The sequence below is a fragment of the Gorilla gorilla genome, chromosome 6 (assembly GCF_029281585.2).
Source record: "Gorilla gorilla gorilla isolate KB3781 chromosome 6, NHGRI_mGorGor1-v2.1_pri, whole genome shotgun sequence".
Lineage (NCBI taxonomy): Eukaryota > Metazoa > Chordata > Mammalia > Primates > Hominidae > Gorilla > Gorilla gorilla.
The window spans coordinates 82,589,633-82,611,438 of NC_073230.2; the positions used below are offsets into that span (position 1 = coordinate 82,589,633).

At 44.0% G+C, this 21,806-nt stretch overlaps 1 protein-coding gene across 2 annotated transcripts in view; it reads right to left on the reverse strand.

Moving 5' to 3' along the window:
* BAZ1B (bromodomain adjacent to zinc finger domain 1B) overlaps positions 1-21,806 on the reverse strand; it is an 84,087-nt gene that overhangs the window by 59,374 nt on the left and 2,907 nt on the right. For both annotated transcript variants that reach the window (XM_063708599.1, XM_031012695.3), the window contains exons 2-4: positions 13,073-13,189; positions 10,680-10,824; positions 825-1,026 (exon numbers count right to left, since the gene is read on the reverse strand). In XM_063708599.1, the coding sequence (XP_063564669.1) occupies positions 825-1,026; positions 10,680-10,824; positions 13,073-13,189 (464 nt within the window). The remainder of the gene's footprint in view (positions 1-824; positions 1,027-10,679; positions 10,825-13,072; positions 13,190-21,806) is intronic.

The following is a 21,806-nucleotide window of genomic DNA, read 5'->3' on the forward strand; positions in this document are numbered from 1 at the left end:
GAAAAAATATTGAGAGATGGGTAAGTGCCATAAAAAAAAGAAAAATTCCATTCATACGTGGACCTGTACAGTTCAAACCTATGTTGTTCAAGGGTGAGCTGTACCTAAAACCATCACATTGGCTTATAATGTGAAGATCAGGGTTAGAATTTGCTCTTCCTACCTTGATCACCCCCCAATACATAAATACACATTTCCACTTCAAGACGAAAGGAAAGCAGACTTTCCTTGCTATTTTGAGTAGCTAGCAATGTGCACACAGCTTTTGTGTTTTGTTTTTTTTTTTTTTTGAGATGGAGTTTTGCTTTTGTGGCCCTGCTCTTGTGGCACAGGCTAGAGTGCAATGGTGAGATCTCAGTTCACTGCAAACTCCACCTCCTGGGTTCAAGCGATTCTCCTGCCTCAGCTTCCCGAGTAGCTGGGATTATAGGCACCCACCACCACAACCCGCTAATTTTTGTATTTTTAGTAGAGACAGGGTTTCACCATGTTGACCAGGCTGGTCTCGAACTCTTGAACTCAGATGATCCACCCTCCTCAGCCTCCCAAAGTGCTGGGATTACAGGCATGAGCCACGGCACCCGGCCCTGCATAGAGCTTTCTAAGCAACTAGAGGAAACGACTTCCCAATGGTCTTAATTATTTAGGGATATTCAAGTGTTTCATGTTGTGGACATTTTAGTTGTTCTATGAATCATAAATGAACAAAATCATGTCTACATAAAAAATCACACATTTAGTTGCTACAGAACCCTAAAAGATGTGTTCATAATAAAATAAACAGGATCTCATAAAACACTAAGGAAAGCTAATATCAAACATACTAATACTCTCTCTCCTTCCTTCATCCTCTTTCACAACTGTCTCCTTCTTCTGATGGTCCTGAGCAATCTGACTGGAGTTCTCTTTGTCACTTGATGGAGAATCACAGGCACCATCAGATTTCTTCTCAGTGGCCTCTTCATCCACTTTCTCCAAAGGATGAATCTTCACAATCTTCACCTTGAGCATTTTCTCCTTCCCAACCTATAAAGGAGGTAGTAGAGAAAATCAGAGGTAATAAACATCCAGAAACCTGAAGATGTCTAGAATATATCATCCAATATACATGCCTCCTCAACTAACAAAAAGTGATTGAAACAGTAAAGTATCCAAGTACAATGAACTGTTTTCAACTTTTTTTCTCAGACTTCTAGGTTGAAATATGACAGCCTAAAAAAATGAAATGATCACAATCTAGGTTCATGATTCATGTAAAATGCCAATATACAAGGCCAAAGGGCAATCACTGTACCAGCCTAAAATATGTGAATACAGTTCAAGAATTTACATTTTTGTATGTATTTACTTATTATTATTTTTTTTTTTTTGAGACACAGTCTCTCTCTGTCACCCAGGCTGAAGTGCAGTGGCATGATCTCGGCTCACTGCAACCTCCGCTTCCTGGGTTCAAGCCATTCTAACCTGCCTCAGCCTCCGGAGTAGCTGGGACTATAGGCACGCACCATCGTGCCAGGCTAATTTTTGTATTTTTAGTAGAGATGAGGTTTCACCATGTTGGCCAGGCTGATCTCAAACTCCTGACCTCAACTGATCTGCTTGTCTCAGCCTCCCAAAGGGCTGGGATTACAGGCGTGAGCCACGGTGCCTGGCCTACATTTAAAAAAAAAGAAATCAACTGTATATGGATATCCAAATGTTCCAGAACCATTTGTTGAAATAACACCTTTCTCTACTTAATTACCTTTCCACCTCTAACAAAAATCAATTGTGTAGGGCCAGGATTACAGGCATGAGCCACCATGCCCGGCCAGACCCAAGAATTTGAGGCTAGCCTGGGCAATATAGGGAGACCCCATCTTTACAAAATAAAATAAAATTAGCCAAGCGTGATGGCGTGTTCCCATAGTCTTAACTACGGAGGAGGCTGAGGCAGGAAGATCGCTTGAGCCCAGGTTTTTGAGGCTGCAGTAAGCTATGACAGTGCCACCACACTCCTGCCTGGGTGACAGGGTGAGACCCTATCTTGGGGCATTAGAGGGTGCAAACCACTGCTATGTCCTCTTGACAAACTGACTCATTTTTTTCATTATAAAATGACTTGCTACTTCTTTATCCCTGGTTATATTCTTTAATCTGAAATCTATCCTCTGATACTTACATAGCCCCTTCAGTTTTCTTTTGACTTATGTTAACATGGCATGTATTTTTCCATTCTTTCACTTTTATTCTATGTGTTTCTCTCTTACCAATACCATTTGGTCTTGCTTTTTCTGCCCAAAATGAGTATTTCTACTGTTCTGTTATTGTTTTAAAGAAATGAGATTTTTGTTATGTTGCCGAGTCTGGCCTTGAACTTCTGGGCTCAAGCAATTCTCTCGCCTCAGCCTCCTAAGTAGCTGGGACTACAGGCACACACCACACCTGGTCAATGTCTACCCTTTAACTGAAATGTTTAGACTACTTATGTTTAATATAATTATAGATATATTTAAGGTTTATTTGCTTTTCTATTCAGCCTCAACAAAACTAAAAACTGCTCTTCAAAAAATACTGTTAAGAAAACAAAAACACTGGCCAGGCATGGTGGCTCATGGCTGTAGTCCCAGCACTGTGGGAGGCCAAGGTGGGTGGACTGCTTGAGCCCAGGAGTTCAAGACCAGCCTGGGTAACATGGTGAAACCTCATCTCTACAAAAAACACAAAAAAATTTGCCAGGCGAGGATGTGGTGCATGCCAGTGATTCCAGCTACTACTAGGGAGGCTGAGGTAAGAGGATCACTTGAGCCTGGGACGTCGAAGATGAAGTGAGTTATGATTGTGCACCGCACTCAAGCTTGGGCAACACAGCGAGACCTTATCTCACAAAATAAAAATAAAAATAAAAAAACTACAAAGCTTTTCCAATGCTTATTAAGAGTTCAAACCAAGCTGGGCACAGTGGCTCATGCCTGTAATCCCAGCACTTTGGGAGGCTGAAGTGGGTGGGTCACCTGAAGTCAGGAGTTTGAGACCAGCCTGTCCAACATGGTGAAACTTCGTCTCTACTAAAAATACAAAAAGTAGCTGGGCATGGTGGTGGGCACCTGTAATCCCAGCTATTCAGGCAGCTGAGGCAGGAGAATCAGTTGAACCCGGGAGGTGGAAGTTGCAGTGAGCCGAGATCGCGCCATTGCACTCCAGCCTGGGCAACGAGCAAAACTCTGTTTATAAAAAAAAAAAAAAAACAGAGTTCAAACCATTTTTGCAAAGCAACCCTTATGATAAATCCAAAACCAAAAACAACAGAGTTCAAGGCCGGGCGCAGTGGCTCACACCTGTAATCCCAGCGCTTTGGGAGGCCCAAGCAGGCGGATCACCTGAGGTCGGGAGTTCGAGACCAGCCTGACCAACATGGAGAAGCCCCGTCTCTACTAAAAATACAAAATTAGCTGGGTGTAGTGGCGCATGCCTGTAATCCCAGCTGCTCAGGAGGCTGAGACAGGAGAATCGCTTGAACCTGGGATGTGGAGGTTGCGGTGAGCCAAGATCACGCCATTGCACTCCAGCCTGGGTAACAAGAATGAAACTCCGCCTCAAAACAAAACAAAACAAAACAAAACAAAAAACAAAAACAACAGATTTCAAACCATGACCTAACCTTTGACGACCTGTACAAGATCTAGCCCTTGGCTACCTGATACTACCATTCCCACCATCCTCCCTCCTTCTGTAGTCTAACCACACTGATTTTTCTCTGTTCTTCCAGTACAATGGTTTTCCCAGTACAGTACAGGGAGTACAGGGGTAATTCTGTCATACCTCTTTTCCTTTCTTTCCCCAAGACATATGGCAATGTCTGATTTTCAGAACTGAGAGGGTGCTACGGGCATCTAGTGGATAGAGGCCAGGTATGCTGCTAAATACCCTACAATGCACAGGACAGCACCCACTAGAATCATCTGTCCTAAAGTTTGTAATGCCAACGTTGAGAAACCCCGTTCCTGACCATCAAGTTCCCTTTTGTCTAAAGGCCTTCACACACCCTGTTCTCTCTCCCTGAAATACTCAATGCCCCCTTCTCCCATGGATATATCCTACTCAACCTACAGGCTTCACCTTAAATGTTGCCTCCTCAGAGGAGCTTTACTGGATCAACACCAATTCTGGTTCTAAGCTAGATTCCCCTGATTATAAACTTTAATAAATACTCTGTGCTTTTCTTTCATAGTTCTCATCAAGAATTTTTTTTTTTTTTTTTTTTTTTTGAGACGGAATCTCACTCTGTCACCTAGGCTGGAGTGCAGTGGTGCGATCTTGGCTCACTACAACCTCCACCTCCTGGGTTCAAGCAATTCTCCTGCCTCAGCCTTCCAAGTAGCTGGGACTACAGGCACGTGCCACCATGCCTAGCTAATTTTTGTATTTTTAGTAGAGATGGGGTTTCACTATGTTGGCCAGGCTGGTCTTGAACTCCTGACCTCGTCATCTGCCTGCCTCGGCCTCCCAAAGTGCTGGGATTACAGGTGTGAGCCACCGCACCTGGCCTCATCACCAATGCTAAACACACAGAAACAACTGTGGATTTTGGTCACTACTGTTTTTCCAGCACCCAAAACATGCTATCTACATAGCCGGTCATCAATAAATATCTGGGATAAACCCCTCTATATTGGGACAATGTTTGTGGCACCCTTCCAACGTCCATCATATCTACTTTTTTTTTTATCACACTTAAGAGTGCAAAACATTTTTATAAATAATGAACACCTGTGTACCCACCATACAGGTTAAAGTACTTAACATTAATAGTGGCCAGACCCAGTGGCTCACACCTGTAATCCCAACACTTTGGGAGGCCAAAGCAGGAGGACTGCTTGAGCTCAGGAGTTCAATAACAGCCTTGGCAACTTGGCGAAACCCCATCTCTACAAAAAATACAAAAATTAGCCAGTGCCTTTGGACTGTAGGATGAGGAAAAAAAAAAATACAATTAGCCAGGCATTATAGCTACAGTCCCAGCTACTTGGGAGATTGAGGTGGGAGGATGGCTTGAGCCTGGGAAGTGCAGGTTGCAGTAAGCCAAGGTTGTGCCTCTGCACTCCAGCCTAGGCGACAGAGCCAGACCCTGTCTCAAAAAAGAAAAGAATATTAACAGTACCTCAGAATCTCCCAGTAAGCCTACGCTCAGGTGGAAACTCTCTCCTCTCCTCCTGACAGTAATAACAAACATTCTGAGTTAGTTTTGCCTGCTTTGAGCCTTCTATAAATGTAATCATACTGTATTCTTCTGTGACTTCTTTCAAGTTCACATTTTTTCTGCTATAGAGTATTGTGTGGCTTAACAATTTGTTTATCCATTCAACTACTGATGGCTACTTGGGTTATCTCCTCATCGGACTACTATGAACAATTCTATTAATATACTTACACAGATTTCCTGCGACAAAACTGAGGGTAAATACTCAAGCAAAAATCCTTAGTCAAAGGGTATGTATAATAACCAATTGTATTCAGCAATGCCGAGTGCTTTCCAAAATAGATGTGCTATTTACACTATAAGCAATTCCACATTCCTGTCAAAACCTGGCAGCGAGTTTTTTCTTTATTAATCTGATGTGTATACATTATCTCACTATGGTTTCAATTAGATTTCCTGCATTATTGATGAGTTTAAACATATTTTCATGTTTATGGACATACATACTTCCCTAGTTATCTCTTCCCTTTCCTCATTTTTTTGTTTTTGAGACAGGGTCTTGCTATGTTGCCCAGGCTGGAGTACAGTGGTGCGATCATAGCTCACTGCAGCCTTGAACTCCTGAGTTCAAGCGATCCTCCTGCCTGTCTTCCAAGTAGCTGGGACTACAGAAATGCACCACACCATGCACAGCCAATTTTTATTATTTTTTGTAGAAACAGGGTCTCCCTATGTTGCCCAGGCTGGTCTCAAACTCCTAGCTTCAAGCCAACCTCCCGCCTCAGCCTCCCAAAGTACTGGGATTATAGGCAGGAGCCATTGGGTTCAGCCCATCTTTCCTGAAACATTTCTTCTTTCACCTTGCAGATGTGTGCAAAATATTTTCGGTTTGCCATGTCAATTCCATTTCCATCCTTCTCTACCTGGCTCTATGCTTAAACAGGCTGACCTTTACAGCCTCCACCAAGACTTCCATTGCCCTCTAGATTCTGGTGAGTTCAGTTCATAGGGAGCATCAGCAGAAAACCAGGAGATGGAAGTAAACCATCCTTGGGGTGTTTATTTCCAAATGCCTCCCTAGGAGGATGGTTACAGTTACAGTTTTCTCTCACTACCAAAGTACTCTTCAACAACAGCAGCTACTCTTTTCTAGTTCCTGTACCCACTCCCTCCCTCTGCTTCCTTGGGGTTTAGAAATGATAAAGTCTTCCCCACCTGCTGATAGGTATGAGGCACTCAACCTTTCCTTGTTAAGTTTTCCTTAACCCTGATCAGACTGCTGTCTGCTGTCAACAGCCCCTTTATTAAACTCAATTCAATTACATTTGAGTATGCCATCTGTTTCCTGCCAGGACACTGACTGATATAAAGTATGTGATGAGAACCCACTAATGGTCAGCCACAGTGATTCATGCCTGTAATCTCAGCATTTTGCCAGGCCAAGGTGGGAGGATCACGCGAGTCCAGGAGTCTGAAACCAGCCTGGACAACATGGCAAGACCCCGTTTCTCTATAAAAAATAAAAAACTTAGCTAGGCGGCCAGGCGTGGTGGCTCACATCTGTAATCCCAGCACTCTGGGAGGCCGAGGCGGGCGGATCACGAGGTCAGGAGATCGAGACCATCCTGGCTAATACTGTGAAACCCCGTCCCTACTAAAAATACAAAAAAATTAGCCAGGCATGGTGGCAGGTGCCTGTAGTCCCAGCTACTTGGGAGGCTGAGGCAGGAGAATGGTATGAACCCGGGAGGCGGAGCTTGCAACGAGCCGAGATCGCGCCACCGGACTCCAGCCTGGGCGACAGAGCGAGACTCTGTCTCAAAAGAAAAAAAAAACTTAGCTAGGCATGGTTTTGAGTGTCTACAGTCCCAGCTACTCGGGAGGCTGAGGTGGGAGGACTGCTTGAGCCTGGGAGGCTGAGGCTGCAGTGAGCTATGATCACACCACTGCACTCCAGTCTGCAAGACACAGCAAGACCCTGTCTCAATAAAAAACAAACAAAGAAACAAAAACCCCACTAGTACTGCCAGACATGACAAATAAAAAAGAACTAGCTAGGAAATAGAAAGGAGTCAGAGTAAATTATTGAAACAAAGAAAGAACAAGAACTTTGAAACCAGAGAGACAGGTGTGAATCTTGGCCCCATCAAGTATTGGCTATTGTAGCACAAACTGCTGCTGAGCTAGCTACCAAGCTATTCCCTCCCTCTTCTCTCTTGCCAGCCTGTCTCTTTTGAGACTTAAATACAAAGGAAGATACTCTCTTTCTCAGCCCCCGCTGCAGCTCTGGGTGGTTATGTAAGCCAAGGTCTAGCCAATAACATGTAAAGATAAAGGGTGGAGCTTTCCATTTTATGCTTCAAGAAAGATTTTTCCAGATACGCTTCTGGAAAGATTTTCTTAGCCTGCTTTGATAAGTATTCCCTCACTCTGAATACAGTCACATTTTTTCACAACTCAAGGGACAGCAAAGCTAAGGACCAGAACTCAACACACTGAGAAGAACAGAACAGAAAGACAGAGAAAGTCTAGGTCCTTGACAATAGTATTCAGCCTCTATACCAAACTTGGAACTATCTAAGACTTACTACATGAGATAATCACGTCTGTCTTGTTTAAGCCAGTACTACTAAAAGTGTTGTACCTCATGTAACAGCATCACTACCACCCTGCAGATTGTTAGAATTGAAAAATGTTAGGTCTATCCTAGACCTTCTGAACTCTCAAGGAATGGGCTGAAGAACAGTTCAAGCATGATGGAGAAGCAAATTAAACATTTGTCCTGAGAGGGAAAAAAAAAAACAGTTCAAGCAATTCTCCCACTTCAGCCTCCCGAGTAGCTGGGACTACAGGCATGCACCACCATACCCAGCTAATTTTTGTATTTTTTGGAGAGATAGGGTATCGCCATGTTGGCCAGGCTGGTCTCAAACTCCTGATCTCAGGTGATCTGCCCACCTTGGTCTCCCAAAGTGCTGGTACTACAGGCCTGAGCTACCATGCCCAGCCAAGAACGCATTTTCAGTAGCTTAAGTATCACGCCAAAGTTTGAGAACTACGGACTACTATTACAATTTCGCTACATAACGGCTGAAAGCACTCATAACTAGTATGTATCAACCTCAACATGTCATTTAAATGTACAAGGCTGCCTACCACCTCAAGATTTCTGTGCAAATTCTGCAAGACATTATGTAAAGCAGTTAGCCCAGTGTCACGTACATACAGATAGATATTTAACAACTGTTTAGTTTTTTCTCCTGAATCTTACTTTCAGCTGTTACAAGATTATATAGGGATTGCTTTAGTGTTCGGTATCACTTTTGTAATAGTTATCCTTTAGCTATTTTGACTGGATAATTAAAAAACAAATAAGGCCGGGCGCACTGGCTCATGCCTGTAATCCCAGCACTCTGGGAGGCCGAGACAGGTGGATCACAAGGTCTGGAGATTGAGACCATCCTGGCTAACACAGTGAAACCCCGTCTCTATTAAAAATACAAAAAAATTAGCCGGGCGTGGTGGTGGGCACCTGTAGTCCCAGCTACTCGGGAGGCTGAGGCAAGAGAATGGCGTGAACCCGGGAGGCAGATCTTGCAATGAGCTGAGATCATGCCACTGCACTCCAGCCTAGGCAACAGAGCGAGGCTCCATCTTAAAAAAAAAAAAAAAAATTTAAGTAGAAAAAGTCCAACTCTCATTACAGCGAGGACTTGGATTAAACATGTCTGAGGCCGGGCGCAGTGACTCACGCCTGTAATCCCAACTCCGGGAGGCTGAAGTGGGCATATCACCTGAGGTCGAGAGTTCAAGACCAGCCTGACCAACATGGAGAGAACCCGTCTCTACCAAAAATAAAAAATTAGCAGGGCATGGTGGCAGGCGCCTGTAGTCCCAGCTACTCGGGAGGCTGAGGCAGGAGAATCACTTGAACCAGGGAGGCGGAGGTTGCTGTGAGCCGAGATCACGCCATTGCACTCCAGCCTGGGCGACAAGAACGAGACTCCACCTCAAAGGAAAAAAAAAAAAAAAAAAGTCTTAAAGTATTTTTTTTTTTTTTTTTTTTTTGAGATGGAGTCTTGCTCTGTCCCCCAGGCTGGAGTGCAGTGGCACGATCTCGGCTCACTCCAAGCTCCGCCTCCCGGGTTCACGCCATTCTGCCTCAGCTTCCCAGTAGCTGGGACTACAGGCGCCCGCCACCACAGCCGGCTCATTTTTTATATTTTTAGTAGAGATGGGGTTTCACCGTGTTAGCCAGGATGGTCTCGATCTCCTGAACTCGTGATCCACCTGCCTCAGCCTCCCAGAATGCTGGGATTACAGGTGTGAGCCACCACGCCTGGCCTGCAAGTCTTTTCAACATAGTAACAATTATGTGCTCACTTTGTCAGCACATATAATGAAACTGGAATAATATGGAGAAGATTAGCATGGCCATTGCATGGGCTGGGCACAGTGGTTCATGCCTGTAATCCCAGCACTTTGGGAGGCCAAGACAAGAGAATAGTTTAGGAGTTAGAGACCAGCTGGGGCAACATGGTGAAATCCCATCTCTACAAAACATACAAAAAATTTAGTCAGGCATGGTGGCGCACACCTGTGGTCCCAGCTACATGGAGGGTGACATGAGAGGATCGCTTGAGCCCAGGAGGTAGAGGCTGCAATGAGCCAAGATCGCGAAACTGCACTATTCCAGCATGGGTGACAGACTAAGACCCTGTCTCCGAAAAATAAAAAAAGAAAAGAAAAATCAAAACCAAAAAGACAAAATAACAGAATTATCAAAAAAGGATGAAAAAGACAAAGGACAGACCAGTACAACAAAGTGTTGCAATTATTACAATACTAAAACATTCTCAGTGATGAATGTGGTTCTAAAATTTGGTTCAAGGCCAAGAGTGATGGCACATGCCTGCAGTCCCAGCTACTCAGAAGGCTGAGGTGGGCGGACGGCTTAAGCCAGGGAGTCCAAGGCTACATACAGTGAGCTATGACTGCACCACTGCACTCTAGACTCTGTGACAGAACAAAACCCTGTCTCTATACAAATAAATAAAAATAAAATTTAGTCCTTATAATACCTGATGGGAGGCCAAGGTGGGTGGATCATCTGAAGTCAGGAGTTTGAGACCAGCCTGGCCAAAATGGTGAAACCCTGTCTCTACCAAAAATACAAAAAACTAGCCGGGCGTGGTGGTGCACAACTGTAGTCCCAGCTACTCAGAAGGCTGAGGTGGGAGAATCACTTGAACACGGGAGAATGAGGTTGCAGTGAGCCAAGATTGCGCACTGCACTCCAGCCTTGGCGACAGAGTGAGACTCCATCTCAAAAAAACAAAACCAAGAAAACACACAAGTATTAACGTAAAGTATTAATACTTAACATTAAATATAATACTAAATATAACACAGTTTTACACACACAGAAATGTGTTCTGTAACCTACGATGACAGCTCTAATTCTGATGGTAAGTCAAATCAGAAACGAACAGGCACTCACCTCGAAGTCACACTCTTCTCCCACAGCATATTTGGTCATGATCTCCAACCAAGCAGTATCTACTAACTTCTCTAAGGAGGCTGTGTTATGGTGAACCATTTCCAGAACAAGCTTCTCATACCAGGCAGGAAACTCCTCCTTCAAACTAAATAAATGTAATTAGTTATCAAGAAAACACAGAAACACCTACCCAGAGATTTAATTCAAGTCAATTCAAACATTTCTTTCTTTCTTTTCCAAACATTTCAAACATTTATCGCTCTGTCACCAAGGCTGGAGTGCAGTGGCACAATCATAGCTCACTAGCCTCCACCTCCTGGGCTCGAACAATCCTCCTACCTCTCAGGTAGCTGGGACCACAGGCATGCACCACTGCACCTAACCTCTTTTAAGACTTAACTTTTGGGCAGGGCGCGGTGGCTCACGCCTGTATTCCCAGCACTTTGGGAGGCCGAGGCGGGTGGATCACGAGGTCAGGAGATCGAGACCATCCTGGCTAACACGGTGAAACCCCATCTCTACTAAAAATATAAAAAATTAGCCGGCCATGGTGGCTGGTGCCTATAGTCCCAGCTACTTGGGAGGCTGAGGCAGGAGAATGGCATGAACCCAGGAAGTGGAGCTTGCAGTGAGCCGAGATTGCACCACTGCACTCCAGCCTGGGCGACAGAGCGAGATTCCGTCTCAAAAAAAAAAAAAAAAAAAAAGACTTAACTTTTGGCTGGGCGTGGTGGCTCACACCTGTAATCCCAGCACTATGGGAGGCCAAGGTGGGCAGATCACCTGAGGTCAGGAGTTCAAGGCCAGCCTGGCCAACATGGAGAAACCCTGTCTCTACTCAAAATACAAGAATTAGCCGGGCGTGGTGGCACATGCCTGTAATCCCAGCTACTCGGGAGGCTGAGGCAGGAGAATCACTTGAACACGGGAAGCGAAGGTTGCAGTGAGCCAAGATCACACCATTGCACTCCAGCCTGGGCAACAGAGAGAGACTCAGTCTCAAAAAAAAAAAAAAAACACTTAACATTTTACGAGTTTTAGGTTCACAGCAAAACAACACTGCTTTAGCAAATATACGTAAGGCAATGGGGAATACAAAGATTAAAAAAAACATGCAGTTTGCTGGACACAGTGGGTCCCAGCACTTTGAAAGGCACAGGTGGGAGGATTGCTTGAGCCCAGGAGTTTGAGACCAGCCTGGCCAACAGAGTGAGAACCTGCCTCTATAAAAAACTAAAATAATTAGCTGGGTGAGGTGGCATGCACCTATAGTTCCAGCTACGTAAGAGGCTGAGGCAAGAGGTTGGCTTGATCCCAGGAGCTATGTGCATACCACTGCACTCCACCCTGGGCAACAGAGCGAAACTGTGCCTCTTAAAGAAAAGGAAACTGGGAAGCGTTAACATGTTGGAAATGTGACTTGAACACCAGAGCTGTTGCAAAAGGACAGCAATGATTTAACGCTTTTCACTTATTAAACTAGCAAAAAAAAAAAAAAAAAATTTAATTATCATACCCGGTTGAGTGCAGTGGTTCACGCCTGTAATCCCAGCACTTTGGGAGGCCGAAATGAGCAGGTCACTTGAGGTCAGGAGTTCGAGACCAGCCTGGCTAACATGGTGAAACCCCATCTCTACTAAAAACACAAAAATTAGCCAGGCGTGGTGGTGAGCGCCTGTAGACCCAGCTACTCAGGAGGCTGAGGCACGAGAATCGCTTGAACCCAGTGGGCCAAAATCGTGCCCCTGCATTCCAGCCTGGGCAACAGAGTGAGACTCCATCTCAAAAATAAAAATAAGAATAAGGGCCAGGCGCGGTAGCTCACGCCTGTAATCCCAGCACTTTGGGAGGCCAAGGCAGGAGGATCACGAGGTCAGGAGATTGAGACCATCCTGGCTAACATAGTGAAACCCCATCTCTACTAAAACTACAAAAAATTATCCGGGAGTGGTGGCGGGCACCTGTAGTCCCAGCTACTTGGGAGGCTGAGGCAGGAGAATCACTTGAACCCGGGAGGCGGAGCTTGCAGTGAGCCGAGATCGTGCCACTGCACTCCAGCCTGGGCGAGAGCGAGATTCCGTCTCAAAAAAAGAAAAAGCAAAAAAGAATAAACCACATTACCAGAGTACTTACAAGGTCAAAGTATGGAGCAGGAACACTCAAAGGCCTGGTAAATACCTAAACAAGTGCACCTATAACTAAATAAATATTCCATATTGCTACTGCAAAATGCCATTAGGCAAACGAACCCAGAAACCCATACAGTACACTAATGTAATACAGTCTAATTTGTGCCCCATAAACTTAAATACACATACTGCTTTAGGGTTAATATTCCCTCCTTTCCTAACAATGTGAAGATGGTGGCAAAGAGCAATACTTCCATTACTTACAGCTCAGCAACTTCCTGTTCTTCCTCCCAGGCTTCCTTGTGTGTTAGCTGACTGCTTCCAGTACTCTTGCACGTCCAAATGCGCTCACTGTACCTTTCCAAGCGGGCTTCATACTCTCTGTTGGCAGTAGTTCAGGAAAACAATATGCAAGCAACAGAGACGACAAACCCATACCCATAAGATACTTATATACAGAAAAAAATCTAGTCTCCTTTTTAAAATGTGTAGCATGAGAGGATAAAAATGGAATTGGAGGCCGGGCGCAGTGGTTCACGCCTGTAATCCCAGCACTTTGGGAGGCCGAGGCGGGCGGATCACGAGGTCAGATCAAGACCAGCCTGGCTAACACGGTGAAACCCCGTGTCTACTAAAAATACAAAAAATTAGCTGTGAGTGGTGGTGGGCGCCTGTAGTCCCAGCTACTCAGGAGGCTGAGGCAGGAGAATGACGTGAACCCAGGAGGCGGAGCTTGCAGTGAGCCAAGATCACGCCACTGCACTCAAGCCCAGGAGACAGTGCGACTCCGTCTCAAAAACTAAAAAAAATAAAAAAAATGAAAAAAATGGCATCAGGGCCCAAAGCAAGATGACTAAGACTGAAGTATAATGAGAATGGATTGTCATGGGCTGGGCACCTGCGTGGGATTTACAGACTGGGATGATCACGTCTCTAACCTCAGTATTTTGAGAGGCCACGGCAGGACAATCACTTGAGACCAGGAGTTCGAGACCAGCCTGGGCAACATGGTGAGACCTCGTCTCTACAAAAAATAAAAATAAAAAATAATAAAAATGGCTTTTCATGTTTTACAAAAAAAAATTAATATTTTAGTACAAATGTGATTTCCTCAATTCAAAGTTTCATTACACAAGACTTAAGCTGTACTAAAAACTCATAAGAAAAAGTAAAGGTACATTAAAACACAAGTCATAAAAAATAACAATGTAAGGTAAGCAAAATTTTCAGAAAACTCAGACAAGTTTAAGAGTCAGTCCACCACTGCCAGGCGTGGTGGCTCACGCCTGTAATCCCAGCACTTTGGGAGTCCGAGGCAGGCAGATCACCTGAAGTCAGAAGTTCGAGACCAGCCTGAGCAACATGGAGAAACCCCATCTCTATTAAAAATCCAAAAAAAAAAAAAAAAAAAAAATTAGCCGGGCTTGGTGGCACATGCCTGTAATCCCAGCTACTCAGGAGGCTGAGGCAGGAGAATCACTTGAACCTGGGAGGCCGTTGCAGTGAGCCGAGATGGCACCATTGCACTCCAGTCTGGGTGATAAGAGCGAAACTCCACCTCAAAAAAAAAAAAAAAAAAAAAAAGGAATCAGTCTACAGTAAAATGAGGTGACTAGGCCACAGTCTCACAAGCAGTTTGGAATAACCTTGAGCATACATTAATGATCCATTTACCCACAGCCCTCCAGTCCACCTTGGAAACATGTTACTTCTTAGGGTTTACAAGCTTGTCCAACCTTTGTCCAACCTGCGGCCCAGGACGGCTTTGAACACAGCCCAACACAAGTTCATAAAGTTTCTTAAAACATTATGAGTTTTTTGTGTGTGTGTTTTTTTTTTTTTTAGCTGATCAACTGTTTTTAGTGTTAGTGTATTTTATGTGTGGCCCGAGACAATTCTTCCAATAGGGCCAAAAGATTGGATACCCCGGTTTAAAAAATAAATTTCATAAAATACTTAGAAGTATTCCGGAAAGTACTTTTGATATAATATTTATCCAGTCTCTATGATGTCTCCAATAATACTGAGATTCAGAAGATCATTTACTAGCCGTTTAGACAGTCTTCGTGAGGGAGACGAGGGAAAGAAAAACATCAAGTTGGTAGCGTAAATATGGCAACTTTCCACACAAAACCAACTGGAATTCACCATCAGCCGGCCACTTCCAAATTCAAATGGCAAGTAACTAATTTACTTTTAAGCACAGCAACAGATGCTATGTAAGAAAATCAACTGACATAAGTAGAAAGTTAGTGAACAATACCTGTATATTCCAAGTGACACATTTTATAGTGGTTGAAATAAAAGTATTTAAACAGTTTCCTCTACAACACTATCTAACAAATAAATATTCTAATTTTTGTTTTTAGAAACAAGGCTGGCCTGGATCTCCTGAGCTCAAGAGATCCTCCTACCTTAGCCTCCTGAATAGCTGGGATTACAGACTTACACTGCAGCACCTAGCTCATTTTTATCTATTTATGTATTTATTTTTGACACAGGGTCTCACTCTGTCACCCAGGCTGAAGTGCAGTGGTGGGATCATGGCTCACTGTAGCCTTGACCTCCTGGGGTCAAGCAATCCTGGGCCTCAGCCTCCTGAGTACCTAGGACTACAGGTGCACACCACCATGCCCACCTACATTTTTTATCTTTGCAGAGTCGGAGTCTCACCACATTGCCCAGGTTGGTCTTGAACTCCTGGGCTCAAACAGTCCTCCTGCCTCAATCTCCCAAAGTTATGGGATTACAGGTGTGAGCCACCACGCCCAGCTGCATGTTTAATAAATATAGATGCTTGGTTTTCCAAGGTTATGATCAGCAAAAACACAAACAAGAACAAACCCACAGGTAATCCAAAATAGTAACTTTATCCAATAGTATAAGCACCTTTGCTCATTGTGGATCTTTCCCCAGATCTGCTAAAACTGAGTAATAAATCCATTTTCCTTACAGGGGTGGTACTAATATCTAAGTGATTAAACAAAATATATAGAATGTTTGAGTAAAAACCTGAGTCAGACTTCCATATACAGCTATGTAAATCCAATCACCGAAAAATTTTCAAACTTATACCCAGAGAAGAGCAACGGAACGGCTTCCATAGGACATTATCCCAAGACGGATTTGTCTTATTTTTGTCTGCTGCACTAGGGGAGTGGAAGGGATGGGTAGTAAAATAAGGACAGAGGAGGAATCAGTAAGTGGACTTATTTAAGCTTTCAAAAAGCTTGATAACATTCTAACACATTATTTAGCCATATTTAAGAAGCTCCAGCAGGCATGGTAGCTTACACATGCAATCCCAGCATTTGGGAGGACAAAGTGGGGGGATCTTGAGCCCAGGGGTTCAAAACCAGCCTGAACACAGCGACTTTACAAAAAACTATTAAAAGAAAAAAAAAAAAAAACTCACTGTGTCATCAGAGAGAATGTAAGAGAAATACATTAACAAATATGTCTTAAAGAGAGAACAGTAAGTTTTTATTATTACAGGTTGAGGATCCCTTATCCAAAATGCTTAGAACCGGGAGTATTTTGGATTTTGAATTTCTTTCAGATTTTGGAGTATTTGCATTATACTTACTAGTTCAGCATCCCAAATCCAAGTATCCAAAATGCTCCAATGAGCTCTTCCTTTGAGGATCATGTTGGGGCTCAAAAACTTTCAGATTTTGGAGCATTTCTGATTTATGGATTTGGGATGTTCAACCTAGAGTTGTTACTTTAAAAAGCAGGGGCCAGAAAAAAACAAAACAAAAAAAAGTAGGGGCCGGCCAGGCACAGTGGCTCATGCCTATAATCCTGGCATTTTGGGAGGCCAAGGTGGGTGGATCACCTGAGGTCAGGAGTTCCAGACCAGCCTGGCCAACATGGTGAAAGCCCCGTCTCTACTAAAAATACAAAAAATTAGCCAGGCGTGGTGGCGTGCGGCTGTAATCCCAGCTACTCGGGAGGCTGATGCAGGAGAACTGCTTGAACCTTGGAGACGGAGGTCGCAGTGAGCTGAGATCATGCCATTGCACTGTAGCCTGGGCAACAAGAGTGAAACTCAGTCTCAAAAAAAAAAAAAAAAACTGCATAGTGGCAGTTTATGAGGCCCAGGCACGAACATCGCTCAAGCCCAGGAGTTCAAGAGCAGCCTGGGCAACACAGCACAATCCCATCTCTATTAAAAAAAAATTAGTTGAATGTGGTGGCACAGGCCTGTAGTTCCAGCTACTCAGGGATCTGAGGTGGGAGGATCACTTGAGCCCAGGAGATGGAGGTTGCAGTGAGCTGTGATGGAGAGCAACAGAGGGAGACTGTCTAAAAAAAGAAGATTAGGCCAGGCATGGTGGGTCACGCCTGTAATCCCAGCACTTTGGGAGGCTGAAGTGGGTGGATCACGAGGTTAGGAGTTCAAGACCAGCCTGGCCAAGATGGTGAAACCCTGTCTCTACTAAAAATACAAAAACTAGCCAGGCGTGGTGGCGGGCGCCTGTAATCCCAGCTACTCGGGAGGCTGAGGCAGAGAACTGCTTGAATGAGGAAGGCAGAGGTTGCAGTGAGCCAAGATCACACCGCTGTACTCCACCCTGGATGACAGAGTGAGAATCTGTCTCAAAAAAAAAAAAAAAGAACCTCCAAACTCACACAATCACGACGAACTCATCACACCTTCTCTGCCAAGAATATACAGTCCTCTATTATTCGTCTAAATTCTAATCATCCTTTAGATCTCAAAAATAACTTTTCCCAGAAAACATTCATTGAACCTTCAAATATGATAGATTGTATTAGTTTCTAACTATTCACCTCCTTTGCATAAGAGGATTTTTACATCTCCACCCACTGCCATGTGGCTTGTCTACAAGGTCCCTGAAGAGGAATGTACCTCCCCTCTCCATTAACATCAAGCTTGACCCCGTGACTTGTTTCGACCAATAGATGTGAGCAGATGTAATATATGTCACTTCCCGGAAGAGGCTTAAAGTCATGATGTCTTCTAGCTCTTTCTTTGTGCCACTAGCAAGCAAGACATGTCACACACAGGGTCTGCCCCTCCAGCGTTTTTTTTTTTTTTTTTTTTTTTTGAAGCAGGGTCTTGCTCTGTCACCCAAGCTGGAGTGCAATAGCACCATCTCGCTTCACTGCAACCTTTGCCTCCTGGACTCAAGTGATCCTCCCACCTCAGCCTCCCAAGTAATTGGGACCACAGGCAAACGCCAGCATGTCCAGCTAATTTTTCTATTTTTTTTGTAGAGACAGGGTTTCATTCACTGTTGTCCAGGCTGATCTCAAATTCCTGGGCTCAAGCAATTCACCTGCCTCAGCCTCCCAAAGTGCTGGGATTACTGGCATGAACCACCATACCAGGTGTCAGCCTTGGTCTTAAAATGAGAAAAATGTGGAAGGGCGTGGTGGCTCACGCCTGTAATCCCAGCACTTTGGGAGGCAGAGGGGAACGGATCACTTGAGGCCAGGTGTTCGAGACTAGCCTGGCCAACACAGTGAAACCCCGTCTCTACTTAAAAAGTACAAAAAAGGAGCCAGGTGTGGTGCACGTGCCTGTAGTCCCAGCTACGGGAGGCTGAGGCAGGAGAATCACTTGAACCCAGGAGGTGGAGGTTGCAGTGAGCCGAGATGGCACCACTGTACTCCAGCCTGGGCTACAGAGCGAGACTCCACTCAAAAGCAAAGAGAAAAATGTGGTTTTCTTTTTTATTATTTATTTATGTTTTTGGAGATGGTGGTCTCACTACATTGCCTTGTCTGGTCTCGAGCTTCTGGGTTTAAGGAATCCTCCAGCTTTGGCCTCCTGAGTAGCTGGGACTACAGGCGCACACCACCGCATCCAGCTGTTTTCTTTTTTCCCACCATTTTTTTCTTTTTTTAATATGAGAGTACTACAAAATTTTAAATTACATATGGCTTACATTATACTTTTGTTGGACAGCACTGAAACCTAAAGTATACATCTCAGAAAATGTCCTCTGACAGTATTAACTTAAAATTAATTGCCTAGTCAAACTGATTATAAAATCTGGGGCTGGGCGCGGTGGCTCATGTTTGTAATCCCAGCACTGTGGGAGGCCGAGGGTGTGGATCACTGAGGTCAGGAATTCGAGACCAGCCTAGCCAACATGGTGAAACTACTAAAAATACAAAAAATAGCCAGGCATGGTGGCAGGCGCCTGTAATCCCAGCTACTTGGGAGGCTGAGGCAGGAGAACTGCTCGAAGCTGGGAGGCGGAGGTTGCAGTGAGCCAAGATTGCACCATTGCACTCCAGCCTGGGCAACAGACTGTGACTGTCTCAAAAAAACAAACAAACAAAAAAAACAAAACAACAACAAAAAAACTGTAAAAATTTCCTACAACCCCTAACAACGGCTATTTTAAGTTTGTGTAACTGTTCTGGTAATTATGTTAAGAGAAAGCAAGGCTGGGCATGGTGGCTCACGCCTGTAATCCCAGCACTTTGGGAGGCTGAGGCCAGTGGATCAACTTGAGGTCAGGAGTTCGAGACCAGCCTGGCCAACGTGGTAAAACGCCATCTCTACTAAAAATACAAAAAATTAGCCAGGCGTGGTGGTGGGCGCCTGTAATCCCAGTTGCTCGGGAGTCTGAGGCAGGAGAATTGCTTGAACCCAGGAGGCGGAGGTTGTAGTGAACCAAGATCGCACCACTGCACTCCAGTCTGGGCGACACAGCAATAACCCAGCTCAAAAAAAAAAAAAAAAAAAGAGAGAAAGTAAGGCCACACACAGTGGCTCACACCTGTAATTCCAGCACTTTGGGAGGCTGAAGCGGGAGGATCACTTGAGGCTAGAAATCCAAGACCAGCCGGGGCAACTTTGCAAGACCTCGTCTCGTCTCTACAAAACATACAAAAATTAGGCGTGGTGGTGTGCACCTATGGTTATAGCTACTCAGCAGGCTGAGTGGGAAGAATCACTTGAGCCTGGGGAGTTGAAGGCTGCAGTAAGCCATGATCACACATCACTGCACTCCAGCCTGGGCAACAGAGTGAGACCCTGTCTCAATAAATAAATAAATAAGAAAAAAAGGGAAAGCAAGAAAAAAAATGAAAATGAAAAGGCAAAAAGGCCCATCAGAAGGATATTGAGTCAGCTGCCTCTAAATCCTATTTCAGATTTTAGGTTACCAAAATAAGTCACTCACTCTCAAATAACCTCTCAGAGCAAATGCCAATTGAGGTTTTTATGTTCCAGCAACTGCTGCACATATAATTGCAGACAAAATGTCAAAGCAATTCTCCAAAGGTTTTGTAAGCTATAAAAGATAAGATATTTTCGAATCCCAGACTATCTCATTATGCATCTACTTTGCCATCAGCTACCTCCTTATCACAATATGCTGCTGCTTTGTTCTCTTCAGTCTTGCAGGGATTGTTACTTTCAATTAAGTACTTGATATCCTGAAAAGATGTGGCCCAGAAAAGTATAGAGTCAAACAAGCATAACTGTAACTAACCTAAGCGCTCTAAGTCAGAAGATGGCAAAGAGTGAGCCAACTCAAGATTTGCTTTTTACTCAATTTTCTCTCTTACTCGATTTTTTCTCTTAAAGACTCCAGACTGTCTTTAAGTTAAAAACAAGTCTAATATGGCATAACGTATTACTTTAAAGAATGTATAAAAATCAGGCTGGGCGCGGTGGCTCACGTCTGTAATCCCAGCACTATGGGAGGCTGAGGCGGGCGGATCATAAGGTCAGGAGATCAAGACCATCCTGGCTAACACAATGAAACCCCATCTCTACTAAAAATACCAAAAAAAAAAATTAGCCAGGCGTGGTGGCGGGCGCCTGTAGTCCCAGCTACTCAGGAGGCTGAGGCAGGAAAATGGCGTGAACCCGGGAGGTGGAGCTTGCGGTGAGCCTAGATCGCGCCACTGCACTCCAGCCTGGGCGACAGAGCGAGACTCCGTCTCAAAAAATAAATAAATAAATAAATAAAAATAAAAATAAAAATCAACGTAAGAGCTCAGTATTCCAAATGTCCAGTAAAACTCTATCTTACAACTACAACTTAACTCCATCTATAGCTACTCAACTCTTAACACATGCTCTAAGGCAGACGCAGTAGTGCGTGCCTGTAGTCCCAGCTACTCTGGAGGCCGAGGCAGGAGGATCTCTTGAGTCCGGTTCAAGGCTTCCCTGTGCTACCACCTCGTCTGTGAACAGCTGCTGCACTCCAGCCTGGGCAACACAGCAAGATTCCATCTCTTAAAACAAAAACATGCTCTAGTCACACTTGTGTAGAGCCAGATTAACAGTATGAATAAGCCCCTCATTATCATACCCTCAATAAATTCTCACATAATGATGCTACAAAGGTCATGAACTAGTTATTTCTAAGCTTTAGAAACTATGACAGTTGAAGTAACACAACAAAAATACTCATCTACAACAGGCTGCTTGTAGCTCCAATTCCTACCTAAAACCTATCTTGACTTAAATACAGTCAGTGTCACATCAAGAACTGATTCTGATAAAGTTAATGTTTTCCAAGATCTAGTGTCCTGCCTGTGGGAATACCTTAGGAAGTAATGTACCATACAAAGCTACAGTACAATCAACATAATCACCAATATATAACACCTAGTCATTAAATGTGTGCATTACTCACAACTTCCACTAAGTTTAATGAAGATTCACAATATACTCCAAGAACATACCAACATATAGCTTTAAGTCAGTAAAATATCACACAAAGTTCTGTGATACATGCAATCAAAAGGTAGGTATTAAAAGAAAATTAAAATATCAAGTCCCATTAAAAACATAATTGTAAATATAAGTTGAGAACTGGGAATACTACTTCAAAGGCAGCTGTTACCCAACCACATATTTGTTCTCCTCTATGAAACCACTAATAGCCTAATAAAGAAATATGCCAATCTGCCAACCATACAGTACAATTGCTTAAAAACCATCCTCAAAGTGCTTCCACTTGCAGAAATTCCCGAAAGAGCAATTTCCCCCCAATATATA